Below are 18,747 nucleotides of genomic sequence, written 5' to 3'. Positions count from 1 at the left end.
TAATATATCAGTGTTTTATTTATGCGGCTTTCTAGCAATCCTAAAATATATATATGCCAACCGATATACGCAAACATTAAAAATAACGCATGCGATATACATGGTGAAATCACAAGAACGTGATTTAGCTGAGAAAATACTGAGGTTGTAGGATGCGCATCGAACCTGCGTCTCGAGAAAGAGAGCCCAAGGATTGCGGGTTCGATCCCATTGTATAGCCTCGATATTTTCTAGTGTCATATGTTGTCACCTGGTCAATTTTTTTTTATACAAAGTAATCCCACTTTTGACAAATACTACCTACTACTAACAAATCATTCGGTATATTACTATTTCTCAATATATCTTTTATAAACCTAAACTGTTGTATAAAATCTATTGAATAATATAGACTTCACCATATGAAAGACAAATGCCAAGGGGGTCATGACGGTGTTATAAAATCCGTATATATATATATATATATATATATATATATATATATATATATATATATATATATATATATATATATATATATATATATATATATATATATACATATATATATATATATATATATATATATATATATATATATATACATATATATACATATATATATATATATATATATATATATATATATATATATATATATATATATATATATATATATTTTTTTTTTTTTAACAGATTTTACAAGATGACAGTTGATATGTAGTCATATTGACTACGTATCAATAAGGAATCTAATACATACAGAAATCTACTCTGAACGTTGAAAACGCCCTCTTCTCATCTAGAGAATTATGTTGACAAAGCATGTTATCACAAGTGAAATGCCCAACAGGTTCCGAGATCACTGCTGATGCCAGAGTGCCGCTGAAGGCGATCACTGCCACACAGGTGTATCGACAGGCCACAGGAGAAACCCCAAACATAAGGCAGTCAGCCAGAGGCTTAGGCCCTGTGGAGGTAGATGCTGAAAAAATGGTAATTTGTCGCCAGCAAGCCACGATAACACATTCTTACACTCCTGTGTTGACCAGACCACACACTAGAAATTGAAGGGACGACGACGTTTCGGTCCGTCCTGGACCATTCTCAAGTCGATTACACTCCTGTGTTTTAATGCCATCACTAACATACTTTCTTGGCAAGGTGACATGACTGCAATCCTGTCACCTAAAGGCATTACCATGGTCTGTCATAGTGATCCTTAATCCCAGCCAAACCTCAATAGAAATACTTTATCCAATCGTCATTTCAAACTGACCAAAAAAATTTTTTTTTCTTATAAATACTAAAGCTTTTTGTTTATAAAAAGCAATTACCTTGTTGCTGACAAAGTAAAGCAAGTGTAAAAATTCAAGATTAAATTTAATTTACTACTGGTTGACTGTTGCTGTGTTAAGCTTCGCAGTTAGCCAACGTGTTTAGCAGCTATTGCCAACCCGTTCTCAGGAACCAAAGTACATATGAAGACATATTTCTTAGAGTACCAAGGCTGCGTATATTCAAAGTTCACCTGTGATATACATAACTATCACCTATGGCTTCTTTCTTCACTATTTTGGATGATTTTTAAAGCTTCTCAGAAATAAAAAAAAAGTTGCACTAAACTATTACATATAATAAAATCCTATAATAGGATTTAACTCGATTTATTTATATAATAGGATTTATATATAATCCTATATAATAGGATTTATACAACATTATATACACTAGTGAATGCTCTAAAAACAGAGAGAATGGTTCGTACGAACGTTTCAGATATCTGTAAATATTTCATTCAAAATGATCTGCTACCAGAAATCTTAGCTAAATAACCATACTCCATACTGATGGGTACTCCATACTCCATCAGTATGGAGTACCCACAAGATGGGTATAGAGTCCACTATCACCCAAACGATGGGGATGAGGCCCATTACCGCACACAGGATGGGTATGGGGGTCTACCTCCACCCATAGGATGGTTATGGGGTCCACTTTCACCCACATAATGGGTATGGGGTCCACTACTACCCACAGAAAGGGTATGGGGTCAACTACATACAGGATACAGTATACAGGATGGATATGGGATCCACTACCATTCACAGCATGGGTATTGGGTCCACTAATCTTTACAGGATGGACATAGGGTTCACAACTAGTCAAACGGATGTGTATGGGGTCCACTATCACTTGTAAGATGAATATGGTGTCTAATAACACATGCAGGATGGGAATAGGGTTAACTATCACCTATGGGATGAGGTATGGGGTACACTCCCGCCCACAGGATGAGTATGGGGTCCAGTACTGCCCACAGGATGGGCATGGGTTCCACCTCCACCAACAGGATGGGTATAAGGTTCACTACCACGCACAGGATGAGTTTGAGGTCCACTACAACCTATAGGATGGGTATAGGGTACACTACCACAAGGTAGATGGGTATGGGGCCTATTACCGCCCACAGGATAGGTAAGGTCCACTGCCGCGTACAGGATGGTTATGGGGTTCACTACCACCCACATCATGGGTATGGGGACCATACTATAATAATAACTTTTTCAACTATTTCCATTTAAGTAAAGAGAGCATTCAGCTATTAACAGCTATCCTCATGGTTGACTACTTCACTAAAATCTTAATAATTAAGCCTTAAAATCATCCAAAATACTGAAATAAGAAGCCATAGGTGATAGCTATGTACACCAAAGGTGAACTATGGATATCTGCAGCACTGGTTCTCTAAGTAACATGTCATCATAGGTACTTTGGTACCTTAGGACGGGTTGCTATTGCGGTAGAACACTGTTCGGTGAGCAAAATATGCCAAAGAAACGTAGAATCGACGTAGATTCGACGTAAATTCGACGTGGATTCGACGTTGATAATGATATTCTTGCAAAATCTGCCCAATGGGTGCCGGTCATAATCCCGCTGCTGGAGAGCTCGCACGACAGAACTCTCTAGAATGATAAAGTTTGTTTTAGGCGTGGCAGTGATGAATACATTGATATCTCAAATATTTACATCAAACATGGTTATTGCTACTGAGACATCATGAAGGCTCGATAGCGGAACACAAGCTGGGTGTACTCTAACGGGAGGATTCACTCTAGTGCAATCAGTAACTCTTATAAAAACAAGTGGTTACTCGTGTCTGATAAACAATGCCACTCAGCCAGTGCCCCTGCGTTACTCAAGGGCTGCTTCTGCCTCTCCACTTCGTAAGATAACTAAATAATTGCGAGAGAAAACGAGGATATTATATACTACAGTACGGTGACTGTAGAACATAATTAGAACATCCTCATGACTAGAACAGGCGGCGATCCTGAAGCAGCTATACGGCAGCAGCTGCAGACCATCATTATCCAGATAGTAGTGGCGATCCACAATCGTTTCCAGATATCTCATCACTTTTGGACGGCTATTCTCTGTTGACATACACACATGATACCTATCATACCATCTTAGAAACAAGGGATGTGTTGGAGCTGACGGGTGGCCAAGAGCTACAGGAGTCTTGAGTCCAGTCATGCTGGTGTATGGTCATATGTCACCTCAACTGACCCCAACACACGTGTGGTAATGTTGTTGTTGTTAAATATTCGCTACCCGGAACAAAAAAGTTCCAAGTAGCATGGGCTATGGTGAGCCCGTATGGTGTGGTAATGGTTTGTGTAATGACAGGCCTACCACAGCTCTACTGCTGATGCCTACCACCAGCTACGTCACCACATGAATCAACTCCACTCTTCCCTAAGTACCAGCACCTGCTCGAAGCGGATTTGCATGTACTCTTGTCATCACTCTAGCTTGAGAGTTGTCATGCAGTGTCGTCGAATAAATGTGAAAAGATTTGGGCTCCCTGTTTCAGGAGCCGAATGTATTCGACCACCAATCTAGCTTAGTAAACTCTATTCAAGGTTAATTTTGTTAAGTATCTTTGTTCTTAATACTCATTCATATCGCACAAACATCACGGAAAACCTTTTGTAAATATTTAATTTGGTGCTCCATATTAAGAAATCTAACAAAGAGCTCTAAATGGCAGATGCGTCGCAATTATTACGTTTTGCATGATGGCACCAGTTGATGGTGATAGTCATCGTCTCGTCAGCTATACCTCTTTAACGTCAACTGATGGTGATGGAGTCTACTGGATCAGCTATGCCTCGTCTTCTACTCACCCGAAGCCATCGCAAATCAAATTTGCTTTTCAGAGACAATTTTCTCCAAGGTACGATGCACAAATGTCCTTATTCTCAAGCAAAGTCACTGAAGAAAGTTCATAGCATCTTCCTTTACTGGCCAAAGAGCTAAGCCTCATCTATTCACGTTGAAACAGTACACGTTGAAGATGGTAAGAGAATCACTTAAAAGATAATGTAGAATGTGTGACCACCGTCCCTCATACAGTCTGCTGACTCCGACAACCCTGCAGACTTGCCACCAGGGACACCAGCCCCACCATCATCACGGGTCGCACTCCCTGATAGCTGTCGGAGGCCGCGTTGCAGTACGACCAGTCGCAGGAGCACACGAAGCGAGTCAAGATGATGGTCTTGTAGGTCTCGCAAGTGTTGGTCATGATGGTGTCATTAGTGGCACAGTTCCGGTGGAAGCTCTCCAACTCACCTGCCAAAGAAGGATATAATGTCAACTCAACATTAACATTAAAATAAATATCGCAGTTTCAAGCGAGATGAACAGTTTTATGGACTGATAAAAACAGGATATTTAAATCGAGCATAATCTGGAGAGAACTAAATTAGTTTTAAGTTTCCTGTTTGATAAGATTCCATCTTTATATTAAGCAATTCGAGGTTTGAATCTTGAATTTTTTTAATTGTTTCGTATTTGCTTTTGTTATTATATATATAAATATATATATAAATATATATATATATATATATATATATATATATATATATATATATATATATATATATATATATATATATATATATATATATATATATATATGGTAACTGAAGAGAAGAGCAATAGCAAAGATATTAAACATAGCAACACAGATAAATGGACCAAAATATGCTATAGGGGGATAGGAGGGGAAATATGATGCATGTAGAGCAGGGAGAAATGATAAAGGGAGAGGAGGGGGACAATGATAGATGGAAGAGTAGGGGAATATTGTATTGTGGTGAGAGAAATAGTGAACCACGATGACACAAGGCCGCAGGAGAATTGTACATCTGTTAGTTCAAGTGAAATAATGCAGTTATGAAAGCTATAAACTAGTGGAAAATGGAATAAAGAATAAAAATATACAACATAGAACAAGAGAAGCATAAAAACAATGTAGAAGAGAACAAGGAGGAAATCAGAAGGATTAGTGAAGATTATAATGATTGAATAGAGACACCATAAAATGGATTAAGGGTAAACAAAACACCCAATCAAGTGGTCACAATATGTGGATATTGAGCCGACCGGGAAGATACAAGGAAGATAAATGTAGGTTAGGTTAGGTTAGGGTAGGTTAGGTTAGGTTAGGTGGAGGAAAATATAAGTGGAATCAAGCATGATAAAGGATAGAGAGAGTACATCAAACACTGCCTCTCTGTCTGACTGTCTGTCTGTCTGTCTGTCTGTCTGTCTGTCTGTCTCTCTCTCTCTCTCTCTCTCTCTCTCTCTCTCTCTCTCTCTCTCTCTCTCTCTCTCTCTCTCTCTCTCAACTCAGGCCAGTTACCATTGATGTCGTAGACGTCGACAGACTCGCAGCCCAGACTGCACGAGCGGGACTCAATGTGTTCACTAGTGAAGTTGGCGTCTGTGCAGCCGTCGATCCGAGAGCTGTTACTCCGAGGGGAGTAGCTGCACAGGAAGCACTGCACCGCCCCGCCTGGAAAGACAAAAAGATCACAACACACTCAGACGGGATCGACGACAGTCCGCCTCCTCCAGCGTGTCTCATGTGCTCCTCAAACTAAATGTGTGTGTGAGTGGTCATTTGAGCCACGGGGGAACTATGAGGAGAAAGCGCCAGGCCAACACGACTATAATAAGATCTATATTAAGGGGTATGGGGCGTACTACTGCCCACAGGATGGGTATGGGGCTTACTACTGCCCACAGGATGGGTATGGGGCTTACTACTGCCCACAGGATGGGTATGGGGTCACTACTGCCCACAGGATGGGTATGGGGCTTACTACTGCCCACAGGATGGGTATGGGGCGTACTACTGCCCACAGGATGGGTATGGGGCTTACTACTGCCCACAGGATGGGTATGGGGCGTACTACTGCCCACAGGATGGGTATGGGGCTCACTACTGCCCACAGGATGGGTATGGGGCTTACTACTGCCCACAAAATGGGTATGGGGCTTACTACTGCCCACAGGATGGGTATGGGGCTCACCACTGCCCACAGAATGGGTATGGGGTTCACCACTGCCCACAGGATGGGTATGGGGCTTACTACTGCCCACAGAATGGGTATGGGGCTTACTACTGCCCACAGGATGGGTATGGGGCTCACTACTGCCCACAGGATGGGTATGGGGCCCACTACTGCCCACAGGATGGGTATGGGGCTTACTACTGCCCACAGGATGGGTATGGGGCTCACTACTGCCCACAGGATGGGTATGGGGCCCACTACTGCCCACAGGATGGGTATGGGGCTCACTACTGCCCACAGGATGGGTATGGGGCACACTACCCGCCGCAGGGTGGGCCGGGTAGTGGACTTCAATCCATAAGTATTGTGCGAGTGTAATTACTAAAGTGTTGTTACAGGATGAGAACTATGCCTGTATGTGCAATATATCAGAACTCACCTCTACAAATATTGCAATGTACAAACTCTTGTGATTATTATTGAATGTTGAAAGTAATGTTAAAGTTGGTAACTTTGTAACAAAACCATTACCCGTCTACCAAATGAATAATACACCAAGGGCCAGATTCACGAAAGCACTTACGCAAATACTTACGAACCTGTACATCTTTTCTCTATCTTTGGCGGCTTTGTTTCCAATTATTAAATTGATCATGAGCTCCGAAGCACCAGGAGGCTGTTTATAACAATAACAACAGTTGAATGGGAAGTTTTCATGCTTGTAAACTGTTTAATATGAGTATGAGTATGATTACTGTGGTGTCTAGGACGGTAACAGCCAATAATATCTATACTATACGGGAGAATGTGTGTATGTACTCACCTAATTGTGCTTGCGGGTGTTGAGCTCTAGCTCTTTGGTCCCGCCTCTCAACCACTGCACACATGCCCGTTCGATTTTATGGCACTGGCCACCTAAAATCGTCCGTTCTACTAAATACTTTCAAAACAAACTTTTCAAATTTGTTTTTCTTATAGTAATACGCGCCATTATTCATTTATTTCGGGAAAATGAATAGAAATGTCCTTCTGTCAATAATTTGCCTGTATTCACATAAAGGAACTCTTTGGAGGACTTCCAATCCTCCTCCGGGAGGTTCTGCAGGGCCCTCAGCGAGGCTACCAACTTCCTGCAGGAGTAGTTCCTGGGGCGGCCCTTCAGGTCCTCACGTACGAGGGCCTTCGTACGTGAGCTCGTGCCTCTGGCGCCTTACAACCAGCTGCTCGAGGTTGATGGGACTCGTTAGCCAGGGAAGGCAGCTCCTCTAGGGGAAAGGAAATGCCTACTTCAAACCTCCGCTGCCTCGCGGCCTTACTCACTGATGAGACGGCCTTCAGGAGTTAACCTCGATGAAAAATCCAGAGTTGAAGCCCCCTAAGGCAGTTCGTTGTTGACTTCAACCTTGTTCTGATAGGTCCTGTGACGGCGTTGGAATGAAACCTATTGGTGTTTCCATTGGAAAATTTCAGCAACGTGGAGAGGGGGGCACCTGCTGCATGGGCAACAGCTTCTCCTCCATATCGACCTACCGAGGCTTTGCGCCCTGGAGAGGACACTCCAGTCTCGACAGCCAGAGCGCAACTCCATAGTCTCCCGAGACTACAGGATGCCTTCTACTACAAATACATAAAACAAACGACTCTTCCACAGCTCCGAAAGTTTCTCAAGCCACCAACCCTTTATCAGAGTATAAGGGGTAAGTATTCATTAGTATTTATTACCGTGAGGAAGATTACTGAAGCACTCCAGGTACAGTGAAGCTGTGAGCCTGCTGTGTAAGAGAAAGGCCATTACAGCACTTACCACTTCTGAATTAATTCACACGCAGTAATGGACGCATTGAATTTCTCTGTAACTTGCGCATTTTGTGTTTTTTTTCATGTTCGTCTGAGCCAAGAGATAAGTGCATCAATGTTCCATGATCCACTTCTGGTTCGGACAAGCTCTCAGGGGAAAATGCAAATGCAAACTTTCCTTCTTTACAAATGTGAACATCGCTCTCATAATACGTGAAAGCCTCGGCTGGAACACCACTGTAAAGTCACCTGTAAAACCAATGACAACCTCCGCTGGAACACAAATGTCATAGTTACCCAGCGAACTGCCGCACGACGTAAAGTTCAAGGTACGAGTTATAACTTGTTCTCTATACAAGCATTAGCGAACAATCGACTTGAGAATGGTCCAGGACGGACCGAAACGTCGTCGTCCCTTCACCTTCTAGTGTGTGGTCTGGTCAACATTAGCGAACAGTTTTCGCCATCGGTTGCCACAGCAGAAAACACTGTGTGACGCAGCTGTATGGTTCAGCTGTGTGATGTGGTTGCATGGTGCAACTGTGTGATGCAGATGTATATAATACGGATATGTAGTGCAGGTGTGATGCAGCTGGATGTGTGGTGCAGCTACACCGGCTGATGTGTGGTGCAGCAGCATCGGCTGATGTGTGGTACGGCTAATGTATAATGCAGTTGATGTATAATGCAGTTGATGTATAATGCAGCTGATGCATAATACAGATGATGTATGATACATTCAGTATTGTGCTTCCAAACAGACCCGAGGAATATGCAGACACGGAATGACCATAAATACATTACGATAGCTGACAGGTGTTTGAGCAGGTGCAGTATCCATAAATTCATTTCTACAGCTGACAGATGTGCTGACACTACATTATCGCACTAACTTAGCTTCCCAAGCTATACCAACTAACCTAGAATTCCTGATTTTGTGCTTCCTTTTCTAGAAATGACTCGGAAGCGCCTTCACGCACACGCCGTCGGAGGACCTATCAGAACGAGGTTGAAGTCAACAACGAACTGCCTTAGGGGGCTTCAACTCTGGATTTTGTAAATCAGCTTGAACGGATTGGTATAATTCTTCCCATATTTCAGCCAACTATTCATTAACTATTTGTTTTTCAATAAATATTCAGTCATGTTCTGAAAACAATACTATTTAACGTGATGAACTAGGAAAATACTAGTCAAAACACTGAGCAAGAAACGACAGGCCTAGTTAATGAACTAGAAACCCATAAGGACTAGGTACCGAACTAGAAACCAAAAGTCGAAATACTGAACAAGCTACCACTCTAGATATCCAGGGAACAATTATAAAGTATGTGTATTTATTTGTAAATGTCTATGTAATGCGCCCCTTTCTATGGAAATATAACCGAGAGAAAGAGAGAGAGAGAGAGAGAGAGAGAGAGAGAGAGAGAGAGAGAGAGAGAGAGAGAGAGAGAGAGAGAGAGAGAGAGAGTGTTTTCTGTGTGGCACAATATCTAGTATTATTCACTCATATTCGAGGACTGCGGTTTTGAGTCCTGAGGCCGGAACGGTAGCATTTGGGAAAGGTTTCCTTTCACCTGATGCCTCTGATTCCAGTAAATAGGTACCTGGAAGTTTGACGGCTGTTGTGGCCAAGGGAGTTCACAGTAGCGGACTATTAGTAATACACACACACACACACACACACATACACATATACACACACACTACAAACTATTTAACACAAGGGGCACACGCACTAGGGGAGACAGGTGGAAATTGAGTGCCCAAATGAGCCACAGAGATATTAGAAAGAACTTTTATAGTGTCAGAGTAGTTGACAAATGGAATGCATTAGGCAGTGAGGTGGTGGAGGCTGACTCCATACACAGTTTCAAGTGTAGATATAATAGAACCCAATAGGCTCAGGAACCTGTACATCAGTTGATTGACAGCTGAGAGGCGGGACCAAAGAGCCAGAGCTCAACCCCCCGCAAGCACAACTAGATGAGTGCAACTAGGTAAGTACACACACACGCACACACACACACACACACACACACACACACACACACACACACACACACACACACACACACACACACACACACACACACACACACCACATCAACTCGGGGAGGCGTGACTGAGTACCAGACCCTAACCATTCGTCATGCTCATCCAACACCAATTGGGAACCTGCTTGCAAATCTATTGAACGGCGGTGTGCCAGGGAAAAAAACTAGCAGAGTAAGGCTTACCAAGAACTAGGAAACAAAAGGCTCTATAAGCCTGCTAGCAGGAGTGTATCGAAAGAGAAAGAGCGAGGCAGAGGGACCGAGTTCGAGTGAGAGAAATAAAGAGAGAGAAACAAGCGTGTGTATGTGAGAGAGAATAAGATCGAGGCACTAAAGCTCACCCTCCAAGCCTCCATATCGAACATGTCAAACAAATGCAACTCATGTCAGGTCTCTCCCTCTGCTGGATCTCTTTACCCGAATCTCTAAAACGCTTGGATCCTCTCTGGAACTAAATTCTATTTGGGATGATAAATTACCTTTATTGCATATCTTTCAAAGTTCACAGTGGGGGGTTGAAAATTCAAGAAATGCTTCTTAAACTTCAAAGACGCCATAACTCAATCATTTTTCTTTTCTCTGTTTCTCTCCTTTGGTCTTCAGTGTTACATTTATTTTTATCAAACGAATTCACTCACGAGGAAAATAGTGTGGCTATGCACTTGTATCGAACTTGCCTCCCTGGACTAAATGTTTTCCGATTGATTCTTCAGGCTATTGTGTGATCTAAACCTAACTATTTAATACTTTCAAGTAAATATTAATATTCTCATGTATTTGAGAAAATAATTTTTTTTTAATATATTGCATTTTAAAATTAATGAATGCGTCTTAGGGGTCGACGACCCCCCTGAAAGAGTTCAGCCTAAGGATAGGTTGATTGGGAAAGATGTTCGACTTTCATAAGTGAACACACAAATGCTTTGGCCCAATTAGGTGTTACAAAGCTTTTTACTGAGATTAACTAGTCAAATGTTACCTTACAAGCTTCCCTAGTAAAGTCTTTCACCACTAAACGCTTACAGTAGAAGATAATTACATGAAAACCCTGATGATTTGCCTATCCATCCCCGGGATGGTTGTCCTCTATAAACTCCCCTTTCATTTCCCCTTAGATTGGACCCATTAGTTACCTACAGGTTTCAAGGGAGACAGAGAATCAAATCGCGGGGATTCTTTTGCTGTATTGATTAAGGCCATTCAGTAATAAATTCTGAAATGTACCTCAAGTAAGTATTTCATGCTGTAATTTTACTGTCAATAATGTGTGTGGGTGTAAGACCTGGAGTTATTATTTAAGAGTTTGTCAAGTTTTGGGCTTCCATTGTAAGCGTTTATCAAATCGCATTTTTTTCCTTACAGTCCCTGTCTTGCTTGACTGTCTTACTGACTGTCCTGCTGTCTATTTCCGCACAGACTGTCCTGCTGTCTACTTTCTCACAGACTGTTCTGATTTCAACTGTCACGGAGGAAGACAGGGTAGAGCCTCGTTCGGCTCTAACGGTGATACTGTCACTGCTCTCTTTACAGTATCCTTACTGTCGGCTCTGTACTGTAGACAGTTTGACTTACCAGCTGTAGACAGTCTGACCCACCAGCTGTAGACAGTTTGACCCACCAGCTGTAGACAGTTTAACCCACTAGCTGTAGACAGTTTGACCCACCAGCTGTAGACAGTTTGACCCACCAGCTGTAGACAGTTTGACCCACCAGCTGTAGACAGTTTTACTCACCAACCTTTGCAAATCTCACTCGTAACTCACCTGGTGCGACAAAGAGTGTGAGGGTGAAGAGTGTGGCCAGTGTGACCCACGCCCACAAGCACGCCATCACCGCCTGTGGGAGAATACACACGCTGGTTAGTAGTGAGTGTGACAGTGACATGCTAGTGAGGGAGAGAGAGAGAGAGAGAGACGGCAGTGACACGCTAGTCAAGCCCAGAGAGGCACTGCTGCTCAGGTCATGTAACCACGTGTTAAAACCTATTGTATATCGAGATGGGGTCAGGTCACCAACCACCTCGTTCAGGTCACCTCGTTTTGAAATTACCATATATCTCACTGTTAAATAAACTGACCCGTAATGTAATTTATACAAGACGTAAAATTGGTTTCAATTACCCAAATATAATTAGGGGGGAAAAAAGACTTGTAAGAATAGTCTCATAGACTTGTAATGGAATAGACTTGTAATAGATTAGACTTCAAGGAGATGATTGAAATCTGGGAGACGTTTATATATATCACCTTGCAGAGATTGCAACGAAATATGTATGGGGAAAACAGGACGAAACCTTTAGATCAGAATTGAAGAACACAAACATGTAGAATCATGTTGTGTGTCAACTATCAACTATCAATTGTCAATCAATCAATTGATTTTTTTCCACACACTAACTCGGGTTAGTTAGTGTGTATGTGTGTGCTCAGGTACAAACCATGTACTCAGGCCATGGTACAAAGGTACACTTTGGCCCAAGGATACAGAATCACAAGCAATATAGTCAACTTTCGCAACTTACCGTAACAATCCATTTCCAAAGTTGCGTATACTGTTGCAATTTCCCAACTTGGGGGGGGGGGGGGTGGAGGGGGGAGTTGTTCCGTTCCACTGGGACAAAGGAACAACCACGTGGGACTTGTCTCTACTCTTCAAAGTCAGTTCACTGTACCGTCACTATCACCTGTGTTTTACATGTGGACATTTTGAGTACGTGGACATGTTGTATATGTGGACATGTTTTCCCCTTAGCCAACATGCTGTTATCCTGTATATATTCCATGCTTCTTGATCTATAAAATGGTTTCAAATTTAGAATGAATTCTTCCTACTGTATTTGTACTATTATGTATTTTGTATTTAATCCAGTACTATTTACATTTGTATCATATCTGATACATTTTCCTAACCAAAATATTATTTGAATATAATTTCTTTCAACGCGCGTAATTCCTCGGGTTTAATTATGATATTGAAACCTAACGAACGCAATGCGTACGATGTCTATTGTAAAAAAAAAGTATTGTTTTCTAAAAAAGTTCGGAAAAAGTCCCACGGGCATTTTTTGTATCCAATGTTACCACTGTAATTGCCAATTGTGTTTCGTAGTAATGACCATTTTATTTTGCTACGACAGTTTCGTGTGCCAGGATAATTTGATTTCGTAGCATAATAGTCTTGTGGATCAGGGTCAGTTCTCAGCGAATACAACTCTTAAGAGATTTGCAGGCTTCTACACCCTCTTGTTCAGGCTTCTATACCGTCCTCTCCAGGCTTCTACCCTCCTATCCAGGCTTCTACCCTCCTGTCCAGGCTTCTATACCGTCCTGTCTAGGTTTCATAACTGGTATTTTCAAGTTATTTTTCTTCTGTGTACCCATATACTTTCCTCCTGTATACCCATACACTTTCCTCCTGTGTACCCATACACATTCCTCCTGTGTACCCATACACATTCCTCCTGTATACCCATACACTTTCCTCCTGTATACCCATACACTTTCCTCCTGTATACCCATACACTTTCCTCCTGTATACCCATACACTTTCCTCCTGTGTACCCATACACTTTCCTCCTGTATACCCATACACTTTCCTCCTGTATACCCATACACTTTCCTCCTGTGTACCCATACACTTTCCTCCTGTGTACCCATACACTTTTCTTCTTTGAATCCAAAGCTGAGAACTAAAACAGTGCAAGCAAAACCAAATAGCAAGTAATAAGACAAAGAAATATGCAGATGTGGAAACGGAAAAATTTATACAAATTTTCCCTTTTCAGAAACGAATGAATAATACCAAGAAAATAAACACGTTTCTTTGGCCCAAACTTCTGATATTTCCATCCTAAATTGTATAAGACTTCAATTGAAGAAAGACAGTTATATAACTTTATTTAGCTTGGTTTCCTCGTGAGAAACACAAAATGTTTCGGTAGCGAAGTCGACCTCACCTAAAAATCATGATTTCTTGTTTTTGTGGCTCAAAAAAGGAGATGATAAAAGCCACTAAAAAATGCTACGAAAAAATATGCAAGGAGATCGAGACATAGAGAGCTTCGGAAGACACCAAACAGGTCTTCATGGATCAAAGACTCGATGGATTTTGAGGCCTGCATTGGCCTCACTTGACTCTTGAAACTGTACCGTATAAAATTAGTTTTACATGGCCAACCTGCGTCAGGACAAGCTTGGCTTTCCTTGCAGGAGAGGAAAGCCTAGGTAGAATCAAGGGTATTTACCTTGTGATACAGTTATCACACCTTAACATCTACGTAACTACTACAGCCACCACCACAGTAATTACTAATACTGGACACCACCACTAGCCCAAAACCACCAACTCTATAACTAAATGGAGCTGCAAGAGACCTGTCAACAAAACATCCAGGAAGGTAACTACAGGAGAAAAAGATTTGGGAGTGGATATAATTCCAATACCAATAATACTAATAATAATACCATATTTACACGTAAATAGGGTGACATAAGCAGCAAATGGTATTCTGGAAAACATTAAAACGTCGTTTATAAACCAGAATCAAAATCTACTTTAGAAACCATAATCAAAACATCATTCAGAAACCAGAATCAAGACTCTTTTTAAGACAACCTTCTTAAGCTTTTGTTTCACCAAAACTGGAATATTAAGCACTGGCATTGATTCCCATTCCTTGTGATCCATAACACCAAACTTCTAAAAGGATAAGAGGTTTGCTACAAGATTAATGCCGGAGCTAAGAGGGCGTTTAAGCAATGAGGATGCCTTGGATCATATCTCTTCATAACCAGAAGGGATATGATCACAACTTACAAGATACCGAGGGGGGAATAGACGAGGTGGACAAACACAGCCTCTTGAAATTGTGTGAAAGCAGGACGAGAGGACAAAAGTGGAAGTTGGAAATGAATATAAGTCAAAGAAATGTTAGGAAATAATCGCACCCTTTACGAGTGGTCAACAAGTGAAATGCACTGAAAGAAAAAATTGTAGAAGCCACATCGTTTGTGGCCTCGTAGCCTGGTGGATAGCGCGCAGGACTCGTAATTCTGTGGCGCGGGTTCGATTCCCGCACGAGGCAGAAACAAATGGGCAAAGTTTCTTTCACCCTGAATGCCCCTGTTACCTAGCAGTAAATAGGTACCTGGGAGTTAGTCAGCTGTCACGGGCTGCTTCCTGGGGGTGGAGGCCTGGTCGAGGACCGGGCAGCAGGGACACTAAAGCCCCGAAATCATCTCAAGATAACCTCAAGATAAGATAACCTCTATTTACAACCTTTTGGCCAGACTCGACCAAGAATTCGAACGTCTGAATCGTTCGATTTGAAACAATCTAGTACAAGAAGGATTGTAGGCGGGACACAACGAGCTTAACCTCACGTCCCCGTGGTCACTAATTGGTAAACACAATAGTTTACTGACTAACCATCAAGTATACTTTAGCCCTGAGCATATTTCAGTAAGACAAACTCAGTAAGGTGTATACATTGACAAGCGAAATACACCAATCGGTGTATTCATTCCTCCAGGGGCCTGATTCACGAAGCAGTTACGCAAGCACTTACGAACCTATACTGATTTTCTGTATCTTTGGCGACTTTGTTTACAGTTATTAAACAGTTAATGAGCTGCGAAGCACCAGGAGGCTGTTTATAACAATACCAACGGTTGATTGGCAAGTTTGTTTGCTTTTAAACTGTTTAATAAATGTAACCAAAGTCGTCAAAGATTGAGGAAAGATGTACACGTTCGTAAGTACTTGAGTAACTGCTTCGTGAATCTGGCACCAGGAACCGTGTACGTCCTCACATATATGGCCGGCTTTTCTGATCTTCCTAAGGGTTTGAAAACTGGTTTTCGAATCTGTTTGCTGCAATAAAAACCGAGTTATGATTGTGTCATGGAACACACTAATAAAAAGCTTCGAACGTTTCCATTGTTATGGTAGTGTTCGAAGTTTTTTTTCAGTTTTTTTCAGGCGAAAGGAGAAAGCGCCAAGCCATTAAAACTATATAATACTTGGAAGGGATCAGGATAAAGATTTGGGATGGGACTGGAGGAACGGAATGGTGTCCAACCACTTGGGCTGGACGGTAGAGTAGCGGTCTCGCTTCATGCAGGTCAGCGTTCAATCCCCGACCGTCCAAGTGGTTGGGCACCATTCCTCCTCCCCCCCCCCGTCCCTTCCCATCCCAAAACCATATCATGATATGGTCCAATTGCTATATAGTTTTAATGGCTTGTCGATTTTCCCCGATATTTCCCTTCCCTTCCATTGTTATGGACAAAAAAAATGATCCCTAAAGATAGGGCCCAAGAGCTGGAGTCCAATGTAACCTATGAAGTTCCCTGGGTAAAATGAGAAAGCCATGCCAAAAAATTTTAGTTGAATAAAAAGATATCTACTAAAAAAAATTTAATAGATATCTTTAAACGCAAAAAAATTGCGTTCAAAGATATCCGGGCGTACATACAGCTAACACACAAACACACAGATATTAACATCTGTTTAAATTGATGTAGCGTATAATCTTAACTACATTAACAACCTACGTTGTGGCTCGTTGGCCACACTAATGACGTGCACGAATTGTTGGGTTGTCGTGGATAATTAAAATAATAATTAATTATAAATATAATTATAATTAATTAATTATATTAATTAATTAAATATTAATTAATTAATAATTAAAAATATTAAATATTATACAACTTTCCGGTGTGAAAGTTGCATAATATGTGTATAATATAATAGGAGGCCTGGTCGAGGACCGGGCCGCGGGGTCGTTGAGCCCCAAGAACATCGCAAAAGGGGGGGGGGGAAGGGAACGATCAGGAGAAAGCGCAAAGCCATTACGACTATAAAGCCCTGGGAATTGGTCAGGATAAGGATTTGGGATGGGACGGAGGGAAGGAATGGTGCCCAACCACTTGTGGACGGTCGGGGATTGAACGCCAACTTGCATGAAGCGAGACCGTCGCTCTACCGTCCAGTCCCAAGTGGTTGGGCTAAAAATATCGCAAAGGTAAGGCGAAGTCATTACACCAGCGTGCGGTCCACAGGGAGGACAATGAGTGGAGCCAGAGCCACCACAGGCTGGAACCTCCGGCAGTTAAAAGCGGACAATAGATCCTGGAAGGTGTCACAATTTACCTGCAGTGGTCTCAGCCTTGCAGGCTCCTGCATAACCAAGTGGAGAGAGACAAAACCACTCCGGAAACTTTGCTTACTGCCGAGCACCAGTACAAAGAGAGTAAAATAAAGTTGACAGCCAGGAAAGGAGGCATTTTCTAAGGCCATTGTTGTGGGGGCCGCTGCTGGCCTCTACACAAAGCAATCTAGCGTCCTGTTTTGTCTTCAAACCCACTACAAAATAATATGTATAATACTTTCGCTAAATGCATAAAAACATCATGGGGATTTTATTTGAATATATATATATGGCGAAAATGTCTTAATTAAATACGTACTAAAGGTATTAAATCAAAATTTATTTTCGAGGGATTTTATTTTATATACAGTATTTTATATATCTTTATTTTATGTAAATATTTTTATATACAATACTTAATATATCTTTATTTTATATACAATATTTTATATATCTTTATTTTGTATACAATATTTTATATATCTTTATTTTATATACAATATTTTATATATCTTGTGATGGTCTGGTTATGTATGGAGACTACATGTGCCTTGCTGCTTGTCATATAATTAGACATCTTGAAAGGGATGTCGTTATCTTAGGATTGTTTATGCAGCCTATCCTTCTGTTTTGATAGTACCTATAGTAACGATGAGCACCATAGTACATATACCGACGTACAACGAAAATAGAAAGTAGAAATTGGCACTCTTGACTTGAACAAACTAGAAAACTATTTTCTACTTATGTTGCTAAGACAAACTAACCTAACCTAATCTAACCTTCCTAGGCCAAATACACGATATCTGAGGCCTAATATAGTACATATGTGTACTATACAAGGGCTAGAAATATTGAAGTTTGTATTTTAACTTCATTTTTTCCGACTCAATAAAGTGAATAGTACATAGTTCTACTAATTGCTTAGAACGGTAATCTTTGTACTATGGTGCACATAGTTACAAAAACTGCTATCTAAACAGGAGAATGAGTTGGTTTATAAGATATCCTCGCAAACAACATCAAAATAATTGACAGATACAGCGGCGACAGAAGACTGGGCATCGGCAAAGGCATTATACATCACAACAGTGACAACAGAAGACTGGGCATCGGCGAGGCATTATACATCACAACAGTGACAACAGAAGACTGGCGAGGCATTATACATCACAACAGCGAAAACAGAAGACTGGCGAGGCATTATACATCACAACAGCGACAACAGAAGACTGGCGAGGCATTATACATCACAACAGTGACACCACAAGACTGGCGAGGCATTATACATCACAACAGCGACAACGGAAGACTGGCGAGGCATTATACATCACAACAGTGACACCACAAGACTGGCGAGGCATTATACATCACAACAGCGACAACG

General features: G+C 41.4%; 1 protein-coding gene across 1 annotated transcript in view; it reads right to left on the bottom strand.

The window, feature by feature from the left end:
• Positions 1–644: 644 nt before the first annotated feature.
• The window catches only part of LOC138349855 (uncharacterized), a 242,317-nt gene continuing 224,214 nt past the window's right edge, over positions 645–18,747 (bottom strand). The window contains exons 4-6 of the mRNA XM_069327655.1: positions 11,971–12,043; positions 5,699–5,851; positions 645–4,623 (exon numbers count right to left, since the gene is read on the bottom strand). Coding sequence (XP_069183756.1) covers positions 4,397–4,623; positions 5,699–5,851; positions 11,971–12,043 — 453 coding nt within the window. The 3' untranslated portion in view covers positions 645–4,396. The remainder of the gene's footprint in view (positions 4,624–5,698; positions 5,852–11,970; positions 12,044–18,747) is intronic.

The sequence above is a fragment of the Procambarus clarkii genome, chromosome 20, assembly GCF_040958095.1.
Source record: "Procambarus clarkii isolate CNS0578487 chromosome 20, FALCON_Pclarkii_2.0, whole genome shotgun sequence".
NCBI lineage: Eukaryota > Metazoa > Arthropoda > Malacostraca > Decapoda > Cambaridae > Procambarus > Procambarus clarkii.
This window is presented reverse-complemented; position numbering and strand designations above follow the sequence as displayed.